Raw genomic sequence first — 15,932 nt, 5'->3', positions numbered from 1 at the left:
AAAGCTTTTAATTTCATATTCAACACCTCTCGTGTTATTTCACGAGCAAAGGAATAATAAAACTATGACTGATGTATTTATGCATTTATTTACATAATCCAATAATTATAACACTGAGCTATGTTGATACAATAGCTATAGATATACAATACTTGGTTGTGAATATCACATTGGCTTCAAAGACAGTCAGTTAGCTTCGGTATTGGTGTTTTTTTTTGTCAGTAGTCATTTCCTATAATAGCTCTCTATACACCGAATCTACCTATTAGAACACAGCAATAGAATTGTACGATATATCATCTTCATGGTAGAGCAGTCTACCCATCTGTATATATGTACTACGTACTGGATCTGACGTTCCATACAGTCTTTGTGTTCGACTCAACTGTACTGCAATCCGTACATCTGACGTTAGCATGATTTTAACATTGACAGCGGGTGGTTATGTACGGAGTGGCGCTCATAATATAAGAACTGAGTCTAATAGTCAAATAAGTAAAGTTATTTGTTTTTCAAGTGAATAAATAGGTTATAACTGACGTTTTGGTTGCCATGTTCGTTCAGATTTTGGACAAATAGTGTATATGGACGTTCGTGTCTATAGAATATACGCCAATGAGTTCACCCATGTCCACTACATGGGGCCTTGACAAATCTACTCACACATGTACCACCTCTTTCCTTTCTATATTTCTAACTCCTCCCTATATTTCTATATGATTAATTTCGTTGCGGGATAATGACATATTATTTTTCCCTGAGACTCGGCGAGCTTCACCGCTCGGTATCATACAATGCCACTGCTGATCCTTACATGAGTTGTAGTGGGTGTGAGGATGGTAGTCTCTTTTTCCTTTCTCTGTTGGTTGCGCACTATTTCCTCCTTACAGATTTATGCACGAGTCGCGCATGCGTGTAGAGAGCGGGCCGCTGCCGGAACGTGTCGCCGCAATCTTCACACATGTATGTGCGCTGCTCCGAGTGTGTGAGCTGGTGGCCGCGGAGCGTCGACCTCGTCTGAAATGAGATGTACGGAATATCAATACGAAAATAGATACGTAGGTAGATAATTTGATGGTGGTAAGATATTTTATATCCGGATAGTGAGCACCGATAGCCTAGTTGGTTGTGGAACGGACTGCCGAGACAAATGTCCGCAGGTTCAAATCCCAAACGCACCTCTGACTTTTCTAAAAAGATATGTGTGTATTCTTTGTGAATTATCGCTTGCTTTAACGGTGAATGAAAACATCGTGAGGAAACCGGCATACCTGAGAAATTCTCTGTAGGAAAATTTTCAAGGGTGTGTGAAGTCTACCAATCCGCACTACAGCGTGGTGGACTAAGGCCTAATCCCTCTCAGTAGTAGAGGAGGCCCGTGCAGTGGGACAGTATATAATACAGGGCTGATATTATTATTATTATAGTGAGCACCGTATACAAGGTGTGAAAACCCGCCATAGTGGCCCACGTGTGTCGCGTTCCGGGATCAGCCTGTGTATATCCAGTTCCAACAGGCATAATTGTGTCGACTGAGAGGTAATCATCTCTCGTCAGTCGACATTCTATTGGACCACACTCCACTTACGATAAGTATATGCTCCCGTACGCTTGAGTTGATTTTTTAAAGGAAAGGAAACTTCACTTAAGTATTACCACGTGACTTGGTCTGTCTGTGTATTATGTTTTAGTAGCAGCATGCGCCTGAGTGGCATTCAGACATCTTTACAAACTTTAAAATCTTATTTTTATGTTAGGGAAAGTATGTTATACCGACGAATCTACAGCAAATGTTAATTAATCCTCTAAAATACTTACAAAGAATTTCTTCCCGCAAACGTTACAGGAATGGTCCCGCGGCCGGTTCATGCCGTGTTTCGTTTGCTTGTGATTCTTCAAACGCCATTCCGATATGAAGAGCTGTTAACAAAAGACACCATTACACGAGTGTAATAGAAGGATAGGCTGATGTGGAACGAAGGCCACCCTCACCCGATTATATTATAGTTGAATAAAACGCTAAATGTATACTATTATATAAAAGTGACGAGTTTGTTTGTATGTGCGAATCTCCGAGATTACTAAACCGATTTTTATTTTTTTATCACTAATAGCAAACTACAATACTCCTGAGTGCCATTGCTTACTTTTTCACGCGGGGAGAGCCGCGAGCAAAAGCTAGTAATTAATAAATATCCTTGGGTCTCGTTAATGCATTTAACACAAACGACTGCCTTTTCACATGCTATGAACACTCGAACATCACAACACGTGTGCGCATCGGTTAGACAAAACAGTGTATTATACCGAGCTGCTGCAGCGTTAATATAAACTAGCTTTTGCTCGCGGCTCCGCCCGCGTTGTAAAGTTTTTCAGGCTAAAGTTTTCTATTATAAAAGTAGTAGTTTCCCGGGAGCCTATGTTCTTCCCAGGGCTTCAAACTGTCTCCATACCAAATTTCATCTTAATACGTTGGGTAGTTTTTGAGTTGAAGACGTTCAGGTAGATGGATGCAGCGGGGAACTTTGTTTTATAATATATTTTTATAGAACTTTAAGAGGAACAATCCCGTCATACATCATTATTGCATAACCTTAACCGTTTACGTAGCGCACGCAACGGAAGCTCTCAAAAGTAATAAATTGTCCCCGTATTTGCAACATGTTTCATTACTGCTCCGCTCCTATAGGTCATAGCGTGATGATATACAGCCTATAGCACCGCACAAATAAAGGGCTATCCAACACAAAACGAATTTTTCAGTTCAAACTGATAGTTCCTGAGATTAGCCATTACTGCTCCGCTCCTATTGGTCATAGCGTGATGATATATAACTTAGAGCACTCCACAAACAAAGGGCTATTCAACACAAAAATATTTTTTCAGTTCGAATCGGTAGTTCCTGAGATTAGCCATTACTGCTCCGCTCCTATTGGGTATAGCGTGATGATATATAGCCTATAGCACTCCACGAACAATGGGCTATCCAACGCAAAAAGAATTTTTCACTTTGGACCGGTAGTTCCTGAGATCAGCCATTACTGCTCTGCTCCTATTGGGTATTGCGTGATGATATATAGCCTATAGCAATCCACGAACAAAGGGCTATCCAACGCAAAAAGAATTTTTCAGTTCAGACCGGTAGTTCCTGAGATTAGCCATTACTGCTCCGCTCCTATTGGGTATAGCGTGATGATATATAGCCTATAGCACTCCACGAACAAAGGGCTATCCAACGCAAAAAGAATTTTTCAGTTTGGACCGGTAGTTCCTGAGATTAGCCATTACTGCTCCGCTCCTATTGGGTATAGCGTGATGATATATAGCCTATAGCACTCCACGAACAAAGGGCTATCCAACGCAAAAAGAATTTTTCGGTTTGGACCGGTAGTTCCTGAGATTAGCCATTACTGCTCCGCTCCTATTGGGTATAGCGTGATGATATATAGCCTATAGCACTCCACGAACAAAGGGCTATCCAACGCAAAAAGAATTTTTCAGTTCGGACCGGTAGTTCCTGAGATTAGGCATTACTGCTCCGCTCCTATTGGGTATAGCGTGATGATATATAGCCTATAGCACTCCACGAACAAAGGGCTATCCAACGCAAAAATAATTTTTCAGTTTGGACCGGTAGTTCCTGAGATTAGCGCGTTCAAACAAACAAACAAACAAACAAACTCTTCAGCTTTATATAATAGTATAGATTTGTAAGTCTAGACGTATGCTCGCGAGCTCTTGCAGACATTAAGTTAATCCGGATGTCTTGTGCTGCTGCGTTGGTGTTGCTCACTTAAAAACACATATAGTACACTTAAAAAAAAATATAGTTCTCAGTCTTGTATTGCTCTTTTAGTGGGCAATAGTGAGAACTTATGTAAAAGGGATATTACAGAAAGCATTGCCTCTATGACCAAATTAAATTGTAAAAAAGTAATATTATGTGCATTTCCCTTTCTGGCCAATGTACCAGACAGGTTAAATAAGCACATTCACATGTTAAACAATCATATGCAATTTTTAGTAAGTCACTATAGTGATAAACTGTTATTTTTGACATAAATAAATTTACAGACAATTGTAGATTTTCATTGACTAGAGATACTATGTATCTGTCAAAATTAGTTAAAGTTAAGATTGCTACATTGTTAGCATTTAATATTAACTCAGTCATAAGTACTATGACGAAGTCCTCCATTACTACATGTTTTAGTAGTATTACTAATATAAGTGTAGTAAATAATTTAAACAATTAGTTATGACAACAGAGAAAAGTGACTTAATATTAACTCATCAAAATATAAATCGTTTCTCTGGCAAAATACTTGACATAGAATTATTAGCAGAAAAATATAATATTGATATTTTATGTTTTACGGAGACATGGTTAAAAGCAGATAAAATGGCATTTAGTGTTAGTGGCTACAGAGTCGCCAGCTCGTTCTTTAGGATATCAGCAGAAGGTGGAGGCACCATGATCCTCATCAAGGATGGTGTCTCTCACAAGGATAGGCAGGATATTGTAAAACTTTCTGTAGAACGAGTGTGTGAGGTCGCGTGTGCAGAGACCAGTGGTTATATTATATTGTGTGTATATAGGCCTCCTTCATCAAGTATATTGGCATTTATTTCTAAAATGGAGGATATTCTTAAAAAACTTAAAATGAGTAATATTTTAGTCTGTGGGGACTTTAATATAGATTTGCTAGTGGATTCCACAGATAAAAGACTTTTTTTGAATTTACTTCAATCATTTAATCTAAACTGTCAATTTCTCGAGCCGACTAGATTAACTACAACTTCAGCTACCTGTATTGATAATGTTATTTCAAATTTTAAAATTAACTCTAAAGAATTATTATCAGACCACACATGTCAAATGGTCAAACTGAATTGTAAAAGCAATAGAAGTAAGAACATAGTACAATTTAGACCCCTAACCCAATATAATCTACAGAAATTTAGTGCTAGGCTTAATTTGGTGTTGCCTATGCTGACTTGCGGTTCAGACAACCCAAATAATATGTTTAAAACATTATTAAATGGTATTACAAACATATTTAATAAAACATGTAGTGTAAAATCAGTGCCACTAAAAAATAAAATATCATTCAGTGCTTGGGCAACAAACGGTATTAGACGTAGTAGAGATGTTCTCTATGAATTATATGACAGAAGGTCCTTTACACCCAATGTCGAATTTAATAATTATGTGAGAACATACTCTCAAATTTTTAAACGTGTATGTAGGTATGCTAAAGCTGCCTATATCAGTAGTCATATTAAAAACTCAGATAATAGAATTAAAACTACTTGGAAAATTATTAATACTGAAACTGGCAAAAATAAAACTAATGACAAGATTTTATTGAACATTAATGACGAGCTAGTTTCAGATAAATATAGAATAGCTAATTACTTTGAACATTTTTTACTAACATACCTTTTGAAACGACAAAATGTCTGCCATCCTCACCAGAGGCAGCTGAGTCGTTCTTAAAACAAAATGTTGATCTGTCGATTCCAAATTTCGAATTTGAGTTTGTCACGCACTCTGATATAATAAAAGTATTTAAGAGCTTAAACATAAAAAGCACTGAAGACCTATGGGGTTTATCTGTTAAAGCGTTGCAGTCAGTAATAGACAACATTGCCCCAATTCTTGCGGAAATCTTTAACTGCTGCGTCAGAGACGGCATATTTCCTGATCTTATGAAGGTTAGTAAAGTAGTACCAATTTTTAAAGCAGGTTGTTCTAACACCCCCTCTAATTTCAGACCTATTTCTATTTTACCAGCCTTAAGTAAGGTATTTGAAAAACTAATGCTTAACCAAATGCTGGTGTTTTTTAATAAAAATGGGATCTTACATAATAGACAATTCGGCTTTACAAAAGGCAGATCCACGCAAGATGCTGGACGTGCTTTAGTCAAAGCTGTGTTAGATGCTTGGGAGGGATCCCAGGATGCACTGGGGGTCTTTTGTGATCTTTCCAAGGCATTCGATTGCGTCGATCACAAAACCCTCATTTTAAAGCTTCATTATTATGGTATTAGAGGAATTGGACTTAAACTAATATCTTCATATTTATCAGGTCGAAATCAAAAGTATTTATCGACAACGTCTCCTCTGCCGGGTCCGCAGTTAGAATTGGGGTTCCCCAGGGTTCCATATTGGGTCCATTCCTATTCTTAGTTTACATAAATGACCTGCCTTACATGGTTGATAATATGGCAGATGTAGTATTGTTCGCTGACGACACTTCGATTATTTTTAAGTTAAATAGAAGGGATGAGAATCTCGGTGAGCCACATAAAAGTACTTAGTTTGATTTCTGACTGGTTCTCTTCTAATAATTTACTTTTAAATGCCGCAAAAACGAAATGTGTCAGATTTTCGTTACTGAATAAAAAAAGGAACTAAATATTGATTTAGATGGGGATAAATTAGAATTAGTTCCCTCAACGGTCTTCCTCGGGGTTTCAATCGATAGTAAATTGCAATGGGGCCCCCATATTCAAAAAAATTCTAGTAAACTGAGCTCTGCCGTGTTTGCTATTAGGAAGATTAGACAATTAACTGACGTGGCTACGGCAAGGCTAGTGTATTTTGCATACTTCCACAGCATTATGTCCTATTGTATTCTTCTGTGGGGCTCTGCTGCAGATCTGCAGACCATTTTTATCTTGCAGAAACGAGCGATTAGAGCTATTTACAACCTTCGCTCTCATGATTCCCTTAGGCAAATGTTTAAGGAGGTGAATATACTGACTTTGCCGGCCGAATATATTTTTCAGAATATAATGTACGTACGTAAAAACCTTAGTACTTTTATTAAAAACAGTGACTTGCATAGTCTAAATACCAGAAATAAAAATAAATTGGTTGTCCCTAATCATAGGCTCTGTAAAACCAATAAATCTTTCTTAGTTAATAGCATTAAGTTCTATAATAAACTTCCCTTCGAAGTTATCAATTTGACCGAACAAAAATTCAAGTGTTATGTTAAGGTGGTAGCTCAAGGTCCATTTTCATGGTTTTTGTAACTAAATTCTAGTTAGTGATTAGTTCTCGCAGTTGAAAGAAAATGTAAAATAATTAATAATCATGGATATTTCTGCCTTTAAAATTTCGTCATATTAAATTTTAAAGGCCGAAATATCCATGATTATTAATTATTTTTACATTTTTCTTCAACTGCGAGAACTAATCACTAACTAGACGTGAATTTAAATTCTTTACTTGCCAATACTTGTTTAGTTACCCAGATTAAAGCCGAAACAAAATGTATGAAAATGGACCTTGAGCTACCACCTTAAGCGTGAATTAATGTGTAAAGGATACTATACTGTATCTGATTACCTTAATGATAAGACGGTTTGGAAAGTTTGTCCTGCACACAATGACCCACCATGTTAGCACACATTAGTAATTAATTAACTGCCTAAAATGTCTTTGTTACATGTCTCACATGCTTTTTTTTTTTATAATAATGACATTTCTATAGTTCTAATTTGACATAATCATATCATATCTTAATGAAATGTAATTTTTGAAAGACGACCACCCGATCATGTTGTGTTTGCCTGTTCAATATCACTATTTTTTTTTCTTTTCTCATGATTGAAAACTATGATTGTAAATGTAGGCGAATGCACGCTGTACGCCGTTATTTAAGTATGAATCTATGTTCTCTTTTATTTGCCATCGCTAATTTTATTTTATGCCGCTCCAGGTTGTCGATTGGATTTCATCTTATCCCATGTTAACGGTGATGTGCGTGCATTAGCTTATATAACTATTGTGACTATGTACAAGAAAGACTTGGAAAAAAATACAAAAGAAGTACTGAACAATTGATGACAAAAAGAAAGCCCGGAGTTTCTTTCTGCCTTTCTTCTTCGGGTAGTCATCACTTAGGTAGCTAGTGAAAGGCTGGTAGGTTAGCTAGGCTAGGGCTCATGTCCTCACCGGTGAGGATCGCGACGCGTTACCCTTCTATTTCCCCCTACTTGCCAGCCCGAGCTGGTTACTTCGGTTTGTACCTAGTCTTTTGTATAAACTTTATCCCTAATTTAAAATCTCCATAGTTATATAAGTGATCTTAATAGTTGTTTAGAAATAATAATTATTCTTATTCTTTGTTTTGACGTATCATAAGTGCAACTTTGTTTGCCTACGTGATAAATAAAGTATTTTATTTTTTTTTTATTTTTTTAGTGTGTAGGCTGGAGCAAATGTTTTATTAACATATATCATGTGAAATGACACACTAGTATTGCTCACTTAAAAACACATATGGTGTCAAGGCTGTAGCAAATGTGTTAATAACACGTGTCACATAGTGTCATTTTAGAAGTATGTTTAGTCCAGTCCAAATAGACATAAAAAACCTGTGAGTTAGGAAAAATTCGCATAGAGCTGAAAATTGGTATAAAGAGTATAAGTTTTTCAACTTTTAAAATCGCGATACCTCGCGAACGGTGATTCGTACAAAGAAAATATTAAAACAACTGTTGTAGAGAATTGTATGATCTACAACTTTTGTCTGACTTATTTTTCGATAATACCTCCAGTGTCAGAGAAAAATGGGAAAAAGCGGAATTTTTGACCTTTAACCTTGAATAATTTTTTTTGCACACACAGGATCGATGGGGACTTTTGTCATTTTATTGATAATGACGTATTTAACGGCTATACCAATTTTCAGCTCTAAGCGAATTTTTCCTACCTTCAATGTTAATTTGATTGGACTAGTTCGCCTGAATTCATTTGTGCCGCAGTCAACGATGTTCAATTACCTTATTGCAAATATCACACTTGTATGATGATTTCTGGAGATGATAGAAGTTGTAATGCTGCGTCCGATAAACTTTCGACGCGAATTTCTTGTTACACTCCGGACAAGGGTATCTAGAATAAAAAATACGTAATATAGTATTTTGAGGTATGTTAAGATGTCTGGATAATGGCGGCCCTGAACGCAAGGCCCAATGCGAACGAAAAAAAACCGACCCGAAGCTCCGGGCAGAGCAAAAAATGTTTCCCAGTTTGAACCATTGACGTATATTCTATAGACTCGAACGTCCATATAAACTATTTGTTCAAAATATGAACTAAAATGGCAACCGAAACGTCACTGTTATAACCTATTTATTACCTTGAACAACGGAAATTTTACTTATTTGACTAATATTTTTTATTCAAATCTAGGTTTACACTTAGACTCGAATTCTTATATTATGAACGCCACTCCGTACACAACCACAAGCTGTCAATTATGATCATACTTAAGTCAGTTTGAATGGATTGCAGTTTAATTCAGTTGAACACAGTGAATGTTAGGAATGTCAAATCTAGTACGTAGTACATATTTATCGGTGAGTTTAACAGTTTTGTCGATAAGATCGTAAAAAAACATAAAAAAAAGACTCAGTCGCAGCTCGGAGTCAGGAAGTTGGCGATGATACCACCGTGCCTCGGCACGTAAAGCTACTTCCTGCGCCTGATGTCTCTCTGGTCATGTCAGATTGCCATCTCACTGGACTGTTAGAAGGGACAGAGAGTGTTGTGTATTGCACACTCGTGCACTATAATATCTCCTGCGTGGCTCCGTTGATTGGCCGCCACGCCGAACTTCGGTTAGTAAGGAATCAATATATAAAAACATTTTAAAATTACTCACGCCCTCTCCGAATGATTAGTGCTGTTTTTCAAATGATTTCTATACACATATATATTCTTATACTGCACATTACATATACTACAATACGCTAGCTTTTTAGCTATACTAGTGTTGTGGGACACCATATGTGTTTCGAAACGTGATTTCTTCATAAATGTTTTCTTGCATAAGTCACACGTAAACTCCCTTTTGACCGTATGTATACGTCTGAAAGAAAAATGCTTTTATTCTTTTTAGTTATAGAGGCTTTCTCGCCCTCACACACACCACTACAACTACTTGAAGGCACGCGTTTAACCATTTACTCAGCGCACGCAACGGAAAGTCTCAAAAAGAATAAATTTTAACCGTTTTTGCAACATTTTTCGTTAATGCCACGTTCCTATAGGTCACAGCGTGGTGTTATATAGCCTCGATAAATGGTTTTCTAATATTAGAGGAATTTTTCAATTAAGATCATAATTGCTGAGATTGGCGCGTTCAAACAAACAAACTCTTCAGCTTTTATATAATAGTATACATTAACCCCCTTATTCATAGACGTTTTTTTTATCTAAGGACGGAGCATTGCTGTGATAACAAGTCTGTTTCTTAGTGCTGACGAAGACGGATTGAGATACAATATTAGCCATTTACAACCGCCCTATGTCTACGCACTGTGAAGGCTACCATGCCGTCAGCACTAAGAAACTTGTTATAACAGCAATGCTCCGTCCTTAGATAAATAACGTCTATGAATAAGGGGGAAAGTCTTCAGGTACTAGGAACACATAAACGATGTAAAGTATTTGCAGTATACCTTTGATGCGTTCGCAGCGAGTGCGGTCCTTTAAACTTCTCCCCACAGTCGCTACAATGCACCGAATGTTCAGACCTTACATGCTCGGCTAGATCTTCAGGTGTCCTGAAATACATCACATATCGCTTAGGGGCCGTTCAAGTATTACGTAACGCAATTTTGGTTCTTGTAAAACGTTACGATGCGTTACAGGGGCGGGAGGGGGATCTCCTACAAAGCGTTATGTAACATTGGTATTTTTATTTTCGAACAATAACAAAGGTATTTTAGCGATGTTCCGATATTTTGCGTAAGATATTGGGAATATTCCAAAAAATTGTCTCTAGAGTTACATAACTTTTGGAAGGGACCGGGGGCGTACAGGGAAACGTTACGACGCGTTACATAGGGTGGAGTGGTCAAAAATCTTCAAAAATTGCGTTACGTAATATTTGAACGGCCCCTTACATAGTTGATATTACATCGTCAATATATCGCTGGCTTATTATTACACGTTGTATTTGTTGCACATATTGAATTATATAACGGATGATAGTTTGTTTTTTGTAAAAAAAAAAATATTAACTCCGTAACGATAAATAAAGGGGGAATCATGAATACTTATAATAACAAATTTCAAATTTATAGATAAATGATGCTCAAAATTCCAAATAAAACAAAGCTTCTAATTTCCTCTGTTTAGAAAAATGTTCGATTTTACTTTCTTTAATAAAATTTGATTTATTGAATGGTGAGATATCTCGGCAAATAGGTATCATAGTATCTATATCAGTGTCGTATCGACATCGTGTCGTATCAATATCGTGTCGTATCGATATCGTGTCGGATCAATATCCTGTCGTATCGAAATCGTGTCGTATCAATATCGTATCATACCTGCACACATGCCGGCACTGCGCGCAGTGTATACTATTCGCTGTATCGTTGCAGTGCTTCACGCGACAGTGGTTCACGGCGGACCAAAGTTCCAATGTCACATATTTGCACAATCTGCACCGATAGCAGGAATAGTGCTTGCGCTTGTGCCGCTCCATCGCCCGTAGAGTCGGGAAGCGAGTGCCACAGACTGAACAGAGGTCGATGCCTATACTCTAAAAAAAAAATTTGACTTATAAATTGTAACAGGCCGATACCCGTATGATTAAAATATTGAAGAAATATTTACACGAGGTGTCTTTCTTAGGGCAACGTAAGCTAAAACAACAGTTTATAAATTTTCTCTGTATACACACGCATCACATAAAAACTTCTGGTTGGAATTGAATGCAGTTTTCACCGAAGTTTTCAGTTTGCTAGGGGTCTACCCAGGCCCAGCCGTGTACTCGCAAACGAGAGATCTACCTTATAGTAACAGTATTGCAAGACATCAATTTGATTATTGCAATTATATTATTGCAATCCTTAACTATGGGCCGTATAAGAATACAGTCGCTCGGCGAGCTATGGAGAGGACTGTGCTTGGTTCTCTACGTGATATAATCAGAAATGCAAAGATGCGTAGAAGAACGAAAGTCACCGTCATAGCCCATCGGATTAACAAGTTGAAGCGGAAGTGGGCAGCGCACATAGCTCGCAGAACTGATTGCCGATGGGGCACGAAGGTTCTAGAGGAGTAGAGGAGGAGGAGTAGAGGCCACGAACTTGCAAGCGTCGCGTCACCACACGTCCTCCCACGAGGTGGACAGATGACCTAACAAAAGTCACAGGATGCTGGCTGCGGACTTACAATAGGTCGATTTGGAAATCTTTGGGAGAGGTCCATGTTCTGCACTGGACATACAGCGGCTGATGATGATTGTAAGATGTTAAATTAATATAATATCTAGTTAGTAATTACCTCGTCATGTTTTTTCTTAACATGCTGCACATAATATCCTTCCTTTGTAAACCCGAGTACACACAAATCGCATTTGAACGGTAACTTCTTGTAATTCGGATGATTCCTCTTCTCCTCTCTATTCCTTATTACCTCTTCCTCTGTAAATGCCACTAGATCAAACTTCTCTAAAACTTCACTCTGGCAATCGTTATCAAATTTACCATTTTCAACTTTATTAACTTTTAATTTGTCGATATCAGTATCTGAATGATCTGTTTCAATATTTTCAACGTATTCTCTGTCGTCTGTATAGTTTGTATCTTTTCTTACTTTCCTTCTTCTTTTAACCACACTAGTATCTACTCTCTCTATATCTTCAACTTTCACTAATTTGTCTTCATTTGTTTTATCAATTTTTGTACCTTTCCTTTTTCTTTTAGCTACTTCTGTGTTATTCAGATCTTCTTTATGAATTTCAACCTTATCCACATTAGATATAGGTAATATATTTGCTACGTACACATTGCTATTGTCTTTAGTATCCGTATCTGTGTTGTCTGGTTCATTTTTGATTTCGCTTAAAGTTTTTTCCAAATCACAGTCTGTGAGAGGATCGTTGTAGTTAAAATGGTAATCATAATATGTCTTTGTTGATTGTGCGAGGGTTGATAGAGACTTCAGTTTCTGTAAACGTAAAGGCTAGATCAAATGAGCTATCGAACTTTCCATTGCATAAACGCGGTGGCTGCGGCGTCAAATCTATAAAAATATATAAAACCGAAGAGTTTTTTTGAACGAGCTATTCTCGGGAACTACTGAACAGATTTTGATTTTTTTTACTAATATAATGCTATATTACACGTGAGTGCTGTATTTTTTATCTCGGGAATATATCTATCCTGGAAAACACTTCTTCACGCGGACGGAGTCGTAGGCTGAAGCAAGTAATGTATAATCTCTCTCGTAACTTACTTGTGCTTGGATAGCGCAGATGAGCGCACTAACGCGCCTCGTGTGAAAATTAGAGCAACGCTAGTGTGGCTCACACAACTGGGCCCTTATTCTGTATGATAGTGTAAACGCGTAACGCGGCCGTGTCATGTTATCTCCGAGAAATGTGCGTGGAATGGTATTCTGTAAGCCAAATTTCTATAGTCCTAAACATGATGCGTTGTGTCACGTGCTTGTTACGCACTGTCAAAATAACGTGCAGGATAGAGAATAAGGCCCCTGGTGTGACAGGTACACAAAACTCACCCTATGTGTTAGTTACACTGCTGTAAAACGAATTACAGATGTAGTGAGTGTTTCTATAATCTATTTAATTGATATTTTCACTTAACTTAAAATCTTCATACTACAACTAGAGCACTTTGCAGCTGAGATTTTGTTCTTTGGGAAAAAAATATTTTGCAACATTTTTCGTTGATTTTCTGCTCTTATTGAACATAGCATGATGTTATACAGCCTATAGCCTTCCTCAATAAATGGGCTATCCAACACAAGATTTTTTCAATTAGAACCAGTTGTTCCAGAGATAAGCATTCAAACAAACTCTTCAGCAATATTTTATTTATGATATACGGTGTAAACAAGCATATGGTCCACTTGTTGATAAGTGATTACCGTTGCCCATGAACATCTGCCATACTGGGGGCATAGAGATACGTTGCCGGCATTTTGGATGGGAATACGCTCTTTTTTTAAGTCTTTTTTAATAATAATATACATAGGTACAATTTTTTTTATGTTTATGTATGTCTTAACACTATAGGCAATTAGGCCATTGATCGGACTTGCAAATAAAACATATTATGTGGACTGTAGTACATAGGTTTAAATACCGTTTATAGTCGGGGTGGGTCAGCTTCAGTAAGAGTCCATAATATTGCAGCGTAAACTTTAATGCTCTTAACAACTAACTTTCACCTAAGTACACTCGCGCGCCATGGACCACGTGACTCGCCCCGGTGAGCGCGCAGGCTCACCCCATTGGTCGGGAAGATGTCACGTGCGGCGCCTGGATACACCTTGTTTCGGATACTCGCCGTTACGAGGTGTATCGTGCAGGCAACGTACCGCGACCTATGCGGACGGGGAGTCTGCTACTAGTCACCGCTATACGTTAATAATTTAAGTAAAACAAATAAACTGCTCAATTGTGACCACATCCGAGAGTGACAGGCGGCGCGCGGCTGCCGGTCAAGCGGTTGGAACCTGCCCCCGAAATCTACCTGCGTCTGCGCAGTTCACAGTGATGGCGCAACAGTAGACTACATATAAAATTTGATCAACATCTCACCTTGCTGTAATTACCGAGAGCCAGTTCAGCTTGCTTGCAACGGACTTTGAAGTTATAAAACTTCTTTATCATGCTGTTACACTCCCAACAAATGAAGTTTTCTCGTGTATAAGACTGAAATTAAATGTAAATTATTTTAAAAATGTAATTACTGTTCTAACTACATTATTTATGAATTTAGTATGCAAAAAAAATTCTTATCCAAAAACAAAATAAACACATCACACATTCATCTCTGAAAGGGTATGCAGAGACGCAACCAGATTACTTGCTTTTTGCTAAGTGTGTTCCGACCTATGATGCTATAGGAGGAAAACTATCGCCATACCAGAAACGAATTCTAGATTCCGGGCTGATACCAAGTAGAAAAACCCAAATATTACTTCACCCGACCCGGGATTTGAACCCACGATCTCAGAGCACTGCCATACCCCGCATGCAGTACAACTATGCCACTGAGGCACTTATTTTGAGATAATCAAAGTTTTGTAAATATAGTTTTATAGTTTTGTATGTAAAAGTGAGATAGAGAAACTATTTTAAGATTTTTTAACAAGTTCTAAATAAGATACCGTTATTTAGGTGAGTTCATTGGATGGGTATTTCTTTAAGCTATCTGACAACATAAAAATCAAGTTTTCGATTTTTTTAGCGATACCGCTTATGAGCTTAGCATGGCAGTTTTTTAATTTAGTGTGTGGAAAAGATTTTTGTCATATCACACACTGTATATTTAATTCAGGGAATTATCTATGCATTTAATAGAGGACATTCATTGTTTTTTTTTGTTAAAAGATATTTATTTATTAAGAATAATTTTTGATTTTGTTTATTAAAACCTATTTACTTAATGGAAACTAAAATATAGACAGACATAATTCACTTTAATCATAGAGAAAATAGTAAGAATGAGTAATTTTTCCCAAAAACTACGTTTCGCTAATATGGTGCGAAGTCGAGAAATGAATATAGCAAAATGACTAGCTTCTCGACAGGATATTAAACCTACTGATCCATTTGTTCCCCCCCATACTTGACTCTAATTCAAAGTAGTATTATCTTAGAGGATTTTTTTTTTCAGAGCAACTATTGTTTACAAAATAACAACTGTTTACAATTCCACTAACCTCATTCAAATGAATTTCTCGTATTATTGAAGATATTTTCGACAATGGCGTTAGAACTCGATCGTTGCTTAAACAAGTGGCGCATATATTGTGTTGAAGATCCATTTATTTTGTTAATATTACTACGAAATGAAGAATGTAGCAAATTCTCTATTAATTTTGACAACAAAGTGTAATTTGCTTTATATTTGACACTTATA

The 15,932-nt window shown here is 37.2% G+C and overlaps 1 protein-coding gene across 1 annotated transcript; it reads right to left on the bottom strand.

The window, feature by feature from the left end:
* Positions 1–69: 69 nt before the first annotated feature.
* Positions 70–15,912, bottom strand: LOC115449790 (zinc finger protein 83). Its single transcript, XM_037447408.1, has 9 exons — positions 15,733–15,912; positions 14,606–14,719; positions 12,322–12,987; positions 11,361–11,575; positions 10,485–10,589; positions 9,686–9,892; positions 8,802–8,913; positions 1,819–1,920; positions 70–1,017 (listed from the first exon to the last, which is right to left on the bottom strand). The coding sequence occupies exons 1-9, from the start codon at positions 15,835–15,837 to the stop codon at positions 874–876; spliced, it is 1,770 nt and encodes a 589-aa protein (XP_037303305.1). The 5' UTR covers positions 15,838–15,912; the 3' UTR covers positions 70–873.
* Positions 15,913–15,932: the final 20 nt, after the last annotated feature.

The sequence above is a fragment of the Manduca sexta genome, chromosome 1, assembly GCF_014839805.1.
Source record: "Manduca sexta isolate Smith_Timp_Sample1 chromosome 1, JHU_Msex_v1.0, whole genome shotgun sequence".
Classification (NCBI taxonomy): domain Eukaryota; kingdom Metazoa; phylum Arthropoda; class Insecta; order Lepidoptera; family Sphingidae; genus Manduca; species Manduca sexta.
This window is presented reverse-complemented; position numbering and strand designations above follow the sequence as displayed.